At 51.1% G+C, this 12,282-nt stretch overlaps 1 protein-coding gene across 3 annotated transcripts; it reads right to left on the reverse strand.

Annotated features, from left to right (window-relative positions):
* Nucleotides 1–1,872: 1,872 nt before the first annotated feature.
* TUBB1 (tubulin beta 1 class VI) lies at nt 1,873–6,615 on the reverse strand. 3 transcript variants are annotated; one of them, XM_024750407.1, is made up of 4 exons: nt 6,372–6,615; nt 3,913–4,021; nt 3,143–3,253; nt 1,873–3,032 (listed from the first exon to the last, which is right to left on the reverse strand). In XM_024750407.1, the coding sequence occupies exons 1-4, from the start codon at nt 6,426–6,428 to the stop codon at nt 1,954–1,956; spliced, it is 1,356 nt and encodes a 451-aa protein (XP_024606175.1). In that variant the 5' UTR covers nt 6,429–6,615; the 3' UTR covers nt 1,873–1,953. The 3 variants fall into 3 exon arrangements, with proteins under 3 accessions (XP_024606175.1, XP_024606176.1, XP_024606174.1); XM_024750408.1 differs by lacking the exon at nt 3,913–4,021 and having other exon boundaries at nt 6,372–6,501; XM_024750406.1 differs by lacking the exon at nt 6,372–6,615 and having other exon boundaries at nt 3,913–4,180.
* Nucleotides 6,616–12,282: the final 5,667 nt, after the last annotated feature.

A 12,282-nucleotide genomic window follows, 5' to 3' on the forward strand; every position in this document is an offset into this window, starting at 1 on the left:
GGTGAGATGCATTCTGAAAATATTTTTAACTACTCACATTAATCAGTCTGGACGGTTAGAATTCCAAGAAAAGGAATTAATTTAGTCTGAAATAAAGCAATTTAGCCATTTAAAATTGTATCTCTTTTATTTTAATGATTACTGTTGAGCAAACAATCTTTACAGTAATATAAATCAGGGTTTTTTTTTAATTTAGATCTTTATCCTTTCTTGCATCTATTTAATTGCCTTTTCAGGTTTGAGAAAGTGAAAAAAAGTGCTAGAGGAATTGTGTGTAAATTCTTACGTAATCGCAGGTTATAAGTCTTTTTAGCATCTAAGGAAGTTATGAACTTCAAACTAGGAGTCGTTTAGGTGCAGTTCCTTGAATCTACTTTTAAAGCTACTTTTGTTTTTAGTGCTTTTTGAACCACAAGTAGAAAGTATTTATTTATTTATTTATTTATTTTTGTAATTCTGGAAATAGAAGACTTGTCATGATACCAACAGCGAGACAGTTTTCTCTTGGTACATGTTTTAGTTATTTCCTCATGAGACTACATGAAAAGAGTGAAGTTTCTCAAAATGAGCTGCTGTCACCCATTCACCGGCTACCTCATTACTGCAGATTACAGAGCAAATCCAGTTGCCTGCAAGTAAATATTTCCTCCTTTCGCCAGCTACCCATGGATCAAATAGGACAGCTCCGTGGTAATTCTAGAAGGCCATTAAAACCCTTGCGGCGCTGGTAAGGGATGGCAGTGCTGTATGTCAGGAATAGGTAAACTGTAATTAAGAAGTTATGGATGATCTGATTACAGTTTTGCGTATCTGGTCCTGTTGTAATGTGAGCAGATTAAAATCATGTAATGGTTAAAGCTGCATGGTCATGCACACATTTATGGCCACTTCTGCAAATTAATTTGAACTGTAAAAGTTCCCTAACGAGACGACGTCCTCCGTAACTGCGAAGGACACTGCAGCCACCGCTGCTTAATTCCTCCGTTTGAATGGTTGCTGAGCGCACCTGTGCCCTTTTAAAGAACAGAGCGGCTACAGAGAGCTTTCAGGAGGTGATCGCCGCATGAAAGTGAAAAGGGCATTTCGAGATAACCTTTACAAGGAAAACCAAAGATGATTAATGAATTCTCAGAATCAAACATCAATAAGAAACTTAAAAGTATGTAAATACACCTATGTTAAAAGCTGGCTCTTCAGACATAAAGATCAGAGGATTGGAGTTCTCGAGTTTTGCTTGTCGTTTTTTGTTTTTTATTTTTTTTTGCCCGGGTATTTGTGGGAAGGAATGCCACTCTCCTTTCCTCCCTTTTGCCCTTTGCAGTTGGTACGTTGAAACGTACACACGGTCTCCACAATTTACTAGTGGACGCTGAAGCCCATTTACCTCTGCGAACCTCCTGCACACCAAGCAGTCACCTGGCTTTTCTGGAGGCCGGCAGGTGTGAACAGGTGGGCTGCGGGCAGCGAGTTAAGAGAGAACCTGCAGGAAGAGCCTTAGCAGCCCGGGATGCCAAGTACAGATTCCGGGACGCTTACCAGCGTAGCTAAAGCATTTACAATTTAACCTCAACTGCAGTGGCTCCCCACGCGTTCACGTGTGGAGCCCTGATGCCTGGCGCGGTGCTAGGCATACAGCAAATAGCCAATCCAGATCTTTAAACAGAGGGAGCGCTTTACCATAAATTCACCTGGCTATTAAAAAGAAGCGACTAGAGTGGGCAGGGGATATGAAGCTCTTCAAGGCTAGTCGGTGCCAGCAGAAGACCCTACTGCCCATCAGTACTTCCCCACCCGCGCAGTCCTGTGTTGAAGCTAATACTGGGTGGCTGCGTGTGGGTCGCGGTGCTACGGTGCAGAACTGGCCGGGGACGGCCGTGGGGACTCACTCATCCTAGGTGAGAACACTGGACGTGACTCCACGCCGCGGCCAGCCTCGCGCAGCGTCTCTCGTGGTTAATGTCCCTTATCTCCTGGTTCCCTTTCTGCCTCGCCCGCGACCTCCTCCTTCTCCTCCGGAACTGCTTCGGCATCTTGAAGCTGTTGGTACTCGGACACCAAATCCTGGATATTACTCTCGGCTTCGGCAAACTCATTGATGTCCATCCCCTCGCCCGTGTACCAGTGCACGAAGGCCTTCCTCTTGAACATGGCCGAGAAGTGCTCAGAAATCCTGCTGAAGAGCTCCTGGATGGCCGTGCTGTTGCCGATGAAGGTGGCCGCCATGCTCAGCCCCCGGGGCGGGATGTCGCACACGGCCACCTTGACGTTGTTGGGTATCCACTCCACGAAGCAGCCACTGCTCCTGGTCTGCACGGCGAGCAGCTGCGCGTCCACCTCCTTGGTGGACATCCTCCCCCGGAAGATGCAGGCCACGGTCAGGTAGCGGCCGCGGCGGGGGTCGCAGGCGGCCATGGTGTTGCGGGCGTCGAACATCTGCTGGGTGAGCTCGGCCACTGAGAGCGCGCGGTACTGCTGGCTGCCCTGGGCCGTGAGCGGCGCGAAGCCGGGCATGAAGAAGTGCAGGCGCGGGAAGGGCACCATGTTCACGGCCAGCTTGCGCAGGTCGGCGTTGAGCTGGCCCGGGAAGCGCAGCGACGTGGTGACGCCGCTCATGGTCAGGGACACCAGGTGGTTGAGGTCGCCGTAGGTGGGCGTGGCCAGCCGGAGGGTGCGGAAGCAGATGTCATAGAGGGCCTCGTTGTCGATGCAGAAGCAGGCGTCCGAGTTCTGCAGGAGCTGGTGCACGGACAGCACGGCGTTGTAGGGCTCCACCACCGTGTCCGACACCTTGGGCGAGGGCATCACGCTGAAGGAGTTGAGGATGCGGTCGGGGTACTCCTCGCGGATCTTGCCCAGGAGCAGCGTGCCCATCCCCGAGCCCGTGCCCCCGCCCAGCGAGTGCACGAGCTGGAAGCCCTGCAGGCAGTCGCAGCCCTCGGCCTCGGCGCGCACCGCGTCCAGCACGCTCTCCACCAGCTCGGCCCCCTCCGTGTAGTGGCCCTTGGCCCAGTTGTTGCCGGCCCCAGAGTTACCTGCGGCACAAGGGACTCGGTTAGCCCGCTGGGGTCGGGGGAAGGGTGTCGGCAGCAACACACCAGGAGGCGCTCCTCTCTTCCCGCTGGAACCTTCCAGGAAAACCTACCGTGGACAAAGCTGTCCGGTTGGAAGAGGGCCCCCAGTCGGCTGGATCGGATGCTGTCCATGGTCCCAGGTTCCAGGTCCACCAGGACTGCTCGGGGCACGTATTTCTTACCTGCGTGGAAAAATAGGAAGAAGTCAGCCAACTGCTGTTTTTCTAAAGGTTAATGTTTCATCAGAGTAGAACCCTGTGACACGGGTCCAGAAGAAAAGAGCCCTCCTAGAAGGTGTCTGTGATAGAAAGACTGGAAATCGTATCTGGGACTGCAGCAGCGATCACACAGATCTGTAGAATGCCGCAGAAAGAACTTTCTCCATCGTTGTCCGTTTTGTTTGTTGTCTTGCCAGCGACAGGGATTTTGTTCCTATTGGAAATGATTCTACTTTTTATTTAAAAACCAGAAAGGGAGAATTCCCCAGTGATCCAGTGGTTAGGACTGCCGCGCTCTCAACTGCCGAGGGCATGCGTTCAGTCCCCGGTCGGGGAACTAAGATCCCACAAGCTGTGCAGCGCAGCTGAAATAAAAGTTTTAAAAAATTAAAAAATAAATTAATTCATTAAATAAAATAAAACCCAGAAAGGAAGGTCGGGGCCTAAACTGCTTGTGTTGAGAGTGTGCCCCCCTCCAGTGACCAGAGACCAGTGACCCTCCAGTGGCCAGTCCTGCCCTCGGTCACTCCGGACATCCCCCATCTGGCGTTCCGGTCTCGCGGGACCTCCTCTCTCTGCCGCGTCCCTGGGGCTGGTGATGGGGGCCAACACCGAGGTCCTACCGTGGGCCTCGTTGTAGTACACGCTGACCCTCTCCAGCTGCAGGGCGCTGTCCCCGTGGTAGCTTCCGGCCCAGTCGATCCCATGCTCCTCGCCAATCACCTCCCAGAACTGAAAGCAGAAGGAGGGGAGGTCAGTGTCCAGAGGGACCCCGACAAGCGCCAGGTCGGCGACAACACATTGAGCAGAAAGACAGGAAGTGAGGGCTCCTGGGCCCGCTTCCGTCCCCAACATGGTCTTGGGGGCCCTTTTCCTAACTGCCCACCCCATGGCGTAACGTACTCTTCACCTCTGCTCACCATGAAGTGAAGATTCTTTATGTCAGCCTGAACGGCTTCAATAACATGTCAACACATAGAATATTAAATTGGATTTTGCTCCTATTAAATTCAGGCCCTTGTGTACATTAATGCTGTTCTTTTAGAGTTTCTCACGAGAAGTGCATCTCTAGTTTGGCCTTACGGTGCTTCCAGCTTGTAAAGTATAGATCCCATTACGTGAAAATAAACTGAATTCTTATCCGATTTCACAATAACATCCCCTTTCACTTTGCGGATTTATTTTCATGCAGTTTTCCCAAAAGCCCATCACTAAGACACCTATGCACGCTTTTAAACTGCGTGCATTTGGATGATCAGGTATGCGCTCGATTCAAAATTATGCGTAGCTGTTCTCTTGTAACTATCTGAGACATACTACACTTTCAATCACATTACAGCATTTATGAGTATAGGGAGGTGCCAAGCTCTTTATATGGAATGGAAACAGTTACTGAGATAACCCCTTTTCGTTACCCTGACGGAGCACATAGTAAAGCGCAACGAAAATACATTCATTTATGTTAAAATCCCCAAGGGTGTTTTCCCAACCACATCTTGTAAATGATGGCTCTGATGTGGCCTCGGTCTTATGAACAAGATTACTTTATAGTAAATTATCAGCACCCTTCAGGGTGTGGGAAAAGAAAGAAATTTAAGTTCTCTCACACCACAAATTAAATGTGTCTTAAAGCTCTTACGGCCCCGAATAATAAGTAGTTGCTGGGCCTCTAACCACTAGACAACACAGTTCTGGATTCAGAGCTGAGACCCTGTCTAGACCGTCTTCTCCCTCCTGGGGTCCTTTCTCCATCCTGTCTTCCAACTTCAGTGCAGTTGGGGCCCACGCCTCCCACTTCTCTGTGTGTTTCAGTTTTGAACGTCTTATCACTCGGCAAGGAAGGACGACGCCTCCTTTGCAAGCGGTCATTTTCTTTGCCTCGGGTTTTAGACACCTGTATTAAAAGACTTTCATTTTTTCATAGCTGCACTAGTTCCAGTAGCCAAAAGTTGGAAACAATCCAAGTGTCCATTGACAGATGACTGGATAAACAGAATGCAGTCTCTCTATAGGATGGACTATTATTCAGCCTTAAAAAGGAAGGAAATTCTGACACAGGCTGCAACAGGGATAGACACTGAGGACACTATGCTGGGTGAAATAAGCCACTCACAAAAGGACGAATACTGTTACATGAGACACCAAGAGCTGTCAAATTCATAGAGACAGAAAGGCGAATAGCGGTTGCCAGGGGCAGGGGGAGGGGAAATGGGGAGTTAGTGTTTCATGGTACCGAGTTTCAGTTTTGCAAGAAGAAAAGCATTTAGGAGATTGGAGGCACGACAGTGTGAATATACTTAACATTACTGAGCTGTACACTTAAACGTGGTTACGATGGTACATTTTATACCATTTTATCACGTTTAAATTTTTTAAAGTTTTAATGCAATTAAATTTTTAATGCAATTCGTACTAGTAAAAGTAATTTCGAAATAGCAAAGAGACAGTTGTTATATAGTAGAACTGATCAGCTTAAAATTAGGGTTGGAGACCTTGGGCTGTGGCATCTGTTTTTTAGCATTGGCCAACAGTACCAGGTATGTTTTAGAAAAATTTAAGGGGGAAGGAGAAAAACTTCTATATTCCAGAGGATATATTTTAATTATTTCTGCTGCAGGACCCAAAAAACTTTTAGGTTTACCTCTTTCATTTTCTGTTGCATTTGAAATAAAATAGTAGTTGATTTTTTTTAACTTTATAACATAAACATGGGAGGGAGGGAAAGATCTCTTAGTAATACGGTGTAAAAATTTTCCCAAGAAACTTTGGAAAACTGTTTTGAGACAAATTCCTGGTTTTAGATATGAAAAGTTCATTGCTAAAGTGATCAGAGTAAAAATGGTTGACAGGTGTATTATACACATGTAACTGTCGACAGAATTAACATGAATTAAATTAACCCTTTAAGCCTTTACTATTTCCTGGGTCTCTTGAACTACAGGTGTCGTTTAATAAGTCAGATACCCGGCAAGTGCCTCCATCTGCTGGGCTCCCGGTCCGCCCTGCTAACTTCGGGGATTTTCTGAGTTGGCTGCACTGTGGACCATGGAAAGGCCAGCACTAGTCATCGAACTTTCCTTACCTTGGCTCCGATCTGGTTGCCACACTGGCCGATCTGAATGTGTACGATCTCACGCATCCTTGCTTTGTGCCCAAGGGCAAGATCTTCACAGGGTCCCCCGTCTCTGGGAGAGCCGCCCGTCACCGCTGTGAGCCCCACACAGCTCTGGTCATCGCAGCGATGGGACCAGCTGACCAGGCTACCTCCCAGTGTGACCCGAGGGTGTGTCCAGCCCAGAGGCCCAGCCCCAGCCCTCCCCCTATCATCCCTGTGGAGGGGGAGTTTTTTCCTCTCCCAACACGGAATATTGCCTGGTCATTTCCTAGAGTTCAAGACCAAAGGCTGCCATCGTTCAAGGTGCGTGGAAGTCTGGCACCAGGCCTAGGCCTTCCATGGTGGACTCTGGGCACCAGCGCTGGCTCCGGGCCCCAAGTTGGTGAGGCTCCTAGCTCACTGGGGTGACCAGGACCACCTCCAGAGAACTTTCCCATCCAAGCCAGTTGTATTATTAGAAATCCTGTTGTCTAGACACATCGCTTGACAGATGAGGCCACGAATCCCAGAGCATGAAGTGGCTTCACTACAGTCATACATACGACCACTAAGACGTCTCCCCACCCTCCCTCAAGAACCTGCCATGGCTCCCTCGCCTGCAGCCGTGCTTCGTCTGAAAGCCACTGGTGGCGCTGAGGTGACCGTCAGGGGAACACGGGTGGACAGTTTTTATGTTGTATACTTGGATGTTAGTAGAAAAAAATAACTAGTATGTGTAGTAGTAAAATGATAATAGGAGAAAGTTTGCTTTTTGAACTTGGCCAAATTTGTCTGGGTGACATGGGATTCTTGGGAGTTTGGGAAACCACAGTCAAGACGTAGAATCTAAACTCCCTGGCTTGGGACATCCCTGGCGGTCCGGTGGTTAAGACTCCACGCTTCCAATGCAGGGGATGTGGGTCTGATCACTGGCGGGGGAACCAAGATCCCACATGCCGCGAGGTGTGGCCAAAAAAGTAAAAAATAAATAAATAAATAAAACTTAAAAAAATACTTCTAAAAAATAAGTAAATAAAATATACTCCCCTGCTTGCCATCAAAGCCTTTGCTAACCTGGCCCCAAGCTTCCTTCCCAGCACCGCCTCCAAACTCTGGTCCTGAGAAAGCCTGTATGGTGAGGGCTCTGGAAGCCACCTCCCTCGCCGCTGGGCCCTCGGGTTCTCAGCCCACGACTGCTCTCGCCCCGCCCAGTGTTCACAGTGGTGTTCACTACCCCCTCCCTGACATGCCAAGGCCACTCTTCATGCAGAGGCTGCAGCTGCTCTGTCGGGCCTTCTGCCCAGACCAGGGCCTGGCTGCCCCCTCAACCCCCCAGCTCTGTGCTTTATTGCCCCTTTGCTCTTGTCACGGGGGGCTCACTGTTTGCTGTTGGGTCCTTTACCAGACGATGAAGTCCCGTAGACCCAAACGGACTCCCAGCCACATCTCCCTGATGCCCAGCAAGGGCCAGCCACACAGGAGGTGCTCAGCCCAGCGCTCCCAGCAAACCACGCCCACCAGCAGCCCCCGGCCCATCACCTCTCACCCCGCACGCCCCAGCCTGACTGTCAACTCCTAAACCCCCGTGCCTTTCTAGAGGCCTCTGGGGGCCCATGATGTGAGGTCAGTGACATGGGCAGGGAAGTTACTGCCAAAGGACTTTCTGGGGAAGATAGCCTCTAGTACTCCCAGGAGTTCAACCGCAGAGCAAGGACCTGAGCTGAACACTGGGAAGGAAACCCACAGATGGGGAAGAAGGACTTTGTCCCGCGGACCCGCGGAGTCAGCAGCAGGACCTCTCCTGTCCGTTGCCTGGTGACCTCACCGGCCACGTGCTGACTAAGAGCCCCGTGTGACTCTGGGTCAGGTCCTGGACCAGAGGAGGAGTTGCTGTAAGGGACACGACTGGGACAATTGTGGACATTTGAATACAGACTGTGTAGATTGGATAATAACAGTGTAGCCACGTTATAATCTCTGAACTCCATCTTAGCCCAGGGGCTATGCAAATGCAAACCCTTGTTTTCAGGAGATATTGCCAGGTATTCAAGGTCACCATGCAACTTTCTCTGAAACAGCTGGGCAACAATAACAACGTGATCCGTGGAGAGAGAGGTTAAGCAAACGTGGGGAGATGTTAACAACGGGTGAATCTTTCCAAACTTAGAACAAGGTGAGGACTCGGGCAACATTTCTTAGTTCGGAAATTTCTTTCTGCTCAGAGCTGAATGACCGCATGACCCACACCTGCTTCTGGTCCAAACTTGGCCGCTCCTCAAGGTAAAGAGACGAGGAGACTGTGTAAATCCAAGAGGAAGAAATCTGCCTGTGCTTAGCAGTATTTTTCACAAATTAAAAACTATGCAGAGGGGAGGGATAAATTCGGAGGTTGGGGTTAACAGATATACACTGCTGCATATAAAATAGACAACCAACAAGGACCTCCTGTAGAGCACAGGGAACCATACTCAGTATTTCATAATAACCTATGAGGGAAAAGAATCTGAAAAAGAAAAGTATATATATGGTATATAGATCTAGTGCTGTACACCTGAAACTAACACAATATTGTAAATCAACTATACTTTAATTAAAGAAAATACATACATACACAGAATGAACCTTTCGGTTTCCAAGGAAGTCACCCCACTCTCCCTACCCCAGTGCCTTCGCCCCTTCCTCTTCCCTCTGTGTCCCCACCTGCCCAGCCCACCCTCCCCTGCCCAGCAGACTCCGAGGCTGGAGCACGAGATCAGACCCTGGGGGGTCAGGGACGCCCCCCCCTTTTGGTGGCCCCAGAGCTTTAGTGGCAGTTTCCACATACGGTTGTGTTTGCTCATTACTTCTACTCCTGCCTTATCTCCTCACCAGCATGGGAGCTGCTGTGTCGTTTCACCTTTTGAGTCCCCAAAGTGCCTGATACATAACAGGGCCTCAGTCAATGTTTGTTGAGGGCAGACCAACAGCTGGGCGAGTTTGAGCAGCCCTGCTCAGAAGGGCGAGTTTTCTTAGAGCCAAGAACGTATTTATTCTCGAGTGTGCCCTAATGGGTGGGGCTCGGTGCCGAGGGCTCGTTCCTCCGTCCCCTAAGAGGTGGTCCAGGCTGAAAGCGTAAACTGTTCCAAAGAACAAGGATGTCAGGATCGAACATGGAGTCAGCACACGAGCTATTTTGGGACACTGCAGGACACGGTGGGGGGCAGAGCTGCCGGGAGGGCCCAGGGGCTGGCCTGAGGGACACCCTTGATCTCCACGTGTTCACTGCATGCCAGAGGAGCAGGGCGCAGCGGGCTGGGCACGCCAGCCTCCACCCTGGAGCACACCTCTCTTGGTCACCTCAGTTTGCCAGGTTTCCAGATGAGCGCTTAAAAGGTTTTTCTGTTAATGGGGCAGCTGGCAAAAAGGCGGAAGAAGAGGAACCCTGTTTGCTTTGATTCCAGCGCGGCCAGCAGTGTTTACTCAGCCTGGGCGGCATGTGCTGAGCTTGGGACGCTGCCAGGGGCGGGGGTTGGGGGTAGGGGGCGGATGCCAGGCAGAGAGGCTGCGGCTCAGCAGGGCCCACCTCTCCCCAGACCTGAGCCGTCTCAGCTGGAAAGCGGGATGACGGTCCCGAGGCCCAGGTCTGCGTTGAGGACCGAGCAGCCCTCAACACCCCTGGGCAGGCAGTGTTTTCCAAGTCAGCTTCACAGGATGGAAGGTGGCGATGCAGCTGACCGCGTAGATGCACCAGCACCCTGGGTCCTGAGCACCTACTATGTATCTGGCCTAAGCTAGCTGTGGCACACAGAGCCCTCCATCTGGATTTAACACGTCCGGGTAGCACAGAGTGGCCGGACTCGCAGCAGGCCTGACGCCAGCCTGTCTCTGCTCCTCTGTCCTTATTCATGAAGGGACCTGCTCCCTGGGGAACGTGCACCCCTCTGGCTGCCAGGTTAGCGAGAGCCAGTGAGGAGCTGAAGACACAGTGCCTTTTTCAGTCCCCGAGAAGTGGCCCCTTCCCGCCACACAGGTGAACGTGTGACAGTTCACACGGGGGGAGACCCAAGGTCTGCTCTCCTGTCAGGCTGAAGGTGACCCCTTGCCCTGAAGCACAGCAAGTGATTAAAAGTGGCCATCTGTGATGAATGACAAAATCATCTTCTCCCCTGAGAAGGGCTGTGACAAAGGCAGGTGATGGTGACAGACTCTGAGCGGAGCTTCAGCGGGGCAGAGGGCAGGAGCGAAACTGCCCTGTGCACCGGGGGTGACCCCGCTCGCCCAAGGACACTGAAATCATTAAGTACCAGTGGCCAGCCCTTCGTCGCGAGGAGCAGTCCTCAAGAAGATGGGGTGGCAGCAAGCCCCTTCCTGGATGACACTCGGGTCTATTATGGGAACAGGACCAAGACGATAAGGAAAACCAAGTGTCATCCAGAAACGCCACATCGGCTGCTGCCAGACTTCCCCTGGAGATGACCCCAGTGGTCGGGTGGGGCTCCCCCAGCCCTGCATTCGGCAAATGAATGATTAGGAGAAAAACAAAGTTCTCAGGGAATTCATTGATTTCATCCGCCCCTGATCTTCCACTTCCTAGGGCATCATACTTCCTTGCATAACTTAGAGAAGATTGGTGAATTATAGTGTTTGCTTGTGATTCAGAGGTAGAAATTTTTCCAAATGTCTTAGCAAGAAAATGACATCTGAGGAGCCATTAGGAGTGACTCAGCCGGGTGTGGGCAGATCATCAGATGGACCGAGTTCCACTTGCTTGTACTCTGCTTCGTCGTGCGTTCTCTCACTGTAAAAGAAAGTTCGGGGAGGATGAATAAGTAACTGCAAGAAGAAAGGGACTAACTAAAAAACTAGTCACTGTTTTTCACTAAGCCAGGCTGCCCAGGTCCACGGAGGAGTTTGAGACCTTCTCCCCGTCAGGTGGTCCACTGGACCCGAGACGGTCCAGTGCCGTCTCTCTGGGTCCATTGAGAATCAGCGTCCTGGGCTGTGGCATCTCTGACTTGCAGGAGGAGACACACACACACACACACTTCCCGTGAGTTGACATGATTCTGAGGGTGTATGGAGACGTTAACCTTCTCGGTTGTATCTCTCCCGTCTCCCAAGGTGTGCAGCTCCTGATTCATAACGTTCAGTGACAGAGAGAGATGAACGTAACACGTGAGATCAAACACAAACACATACTTCTTCCAGCTCCGTGTTTGTCCAAGAAATCTCCATTTTGTCTGTCTCAGAAATCCACTCGTTTATCCAACAAATATTGGCTGAGTACTATTTGGGGGGCTCGAGGGACCTCGGCGAAGTAGGAAATCCCCTCCAGGAATGAGAGACACACCTGCCGAGTTCCCTCCCTCTGGCCGTTACCAAGTTCTCTGCCACCCATCTCTCTTGATACCTCTTTTAGCCCACCCCTGGGCAAGGGGATGGTTCCTCTCCACCTGGTAGAAGAGACTAAGGGCTTGGAGACGGACCCGACAGCTCAAGTCCCAGGATGATGCGGCAGAACCAGAGGTGGGTCGCAGGTGTCTGTGGACCTCTACGTCTAGGGACGACTCCAGGTGTCAAGAGGCGGACCGGCCAGACAGCCTCCAGCTGGGCCTTTCTCCTCACCTCTGGTCCATAACTGGGTCCTGCCAGCCCTGCCGCCCAGACAGATGTGCCCACGCTCACCATCTCTCAGCAGGATCCCTAACCTATCACCACCAGCTCTCCTGCCCACGACCGCCATGGCCTCTACCTGACCTTCCATCCATCCTCCCAGAGCGAGCTCAGAGAACACAAAAGGTCGCGCCCACTGCTCTCCAGGGAAACTAGCGGCCACCAGGGTAAAACCGCCGCTCTTACCGCAGCTGATATGTTGTTCAGATTGATGGGAAAAGCCCACGGTCGGAAGCAGGGAGGGAGC

The sequence above is a fragment of the Neophocaena asiaeorientalis genome, unplaced genomic scaffold, assembly GCF_003031525.2.
Source record: "Neophocaena asiaeorientalis asiaeorientalis breed wild unplaced genomic scaffold, Neophocaena_asiaeorientalis_V1.1 scaffold606, whole genome shotgun sequence".
NCBI lineage: Eukaryota > Metazoa > Chordata > Mammalia > Artiodactyla > Phocoenidae > Neophocaena > Neophocaena asiaeorientalis.

Coding starts and splice junctions, on each gene's coding strand:
- TUBB1 (XM_024750406.1), bottom strand. CDS start 4,180: ATGGGGTGGGCAGTTAGGAAAAGGGCCCCCAAGACCATGTTGGGGACG. Junction 3,254..3,912: donor GTACTACAACGAGGCCCACG/GTAGGACCTCGG, acceptor TTTTCCACGCAG/GTAAGAAATACGTGCCCCGA. Junction 3,033..3,142: donor ACCGGACAGCTTTGTCCACG/GTAGGTTTTCCT, acceptor CTTGTGCCGCAG/GTAACTCTGGGGCCGGCAAC.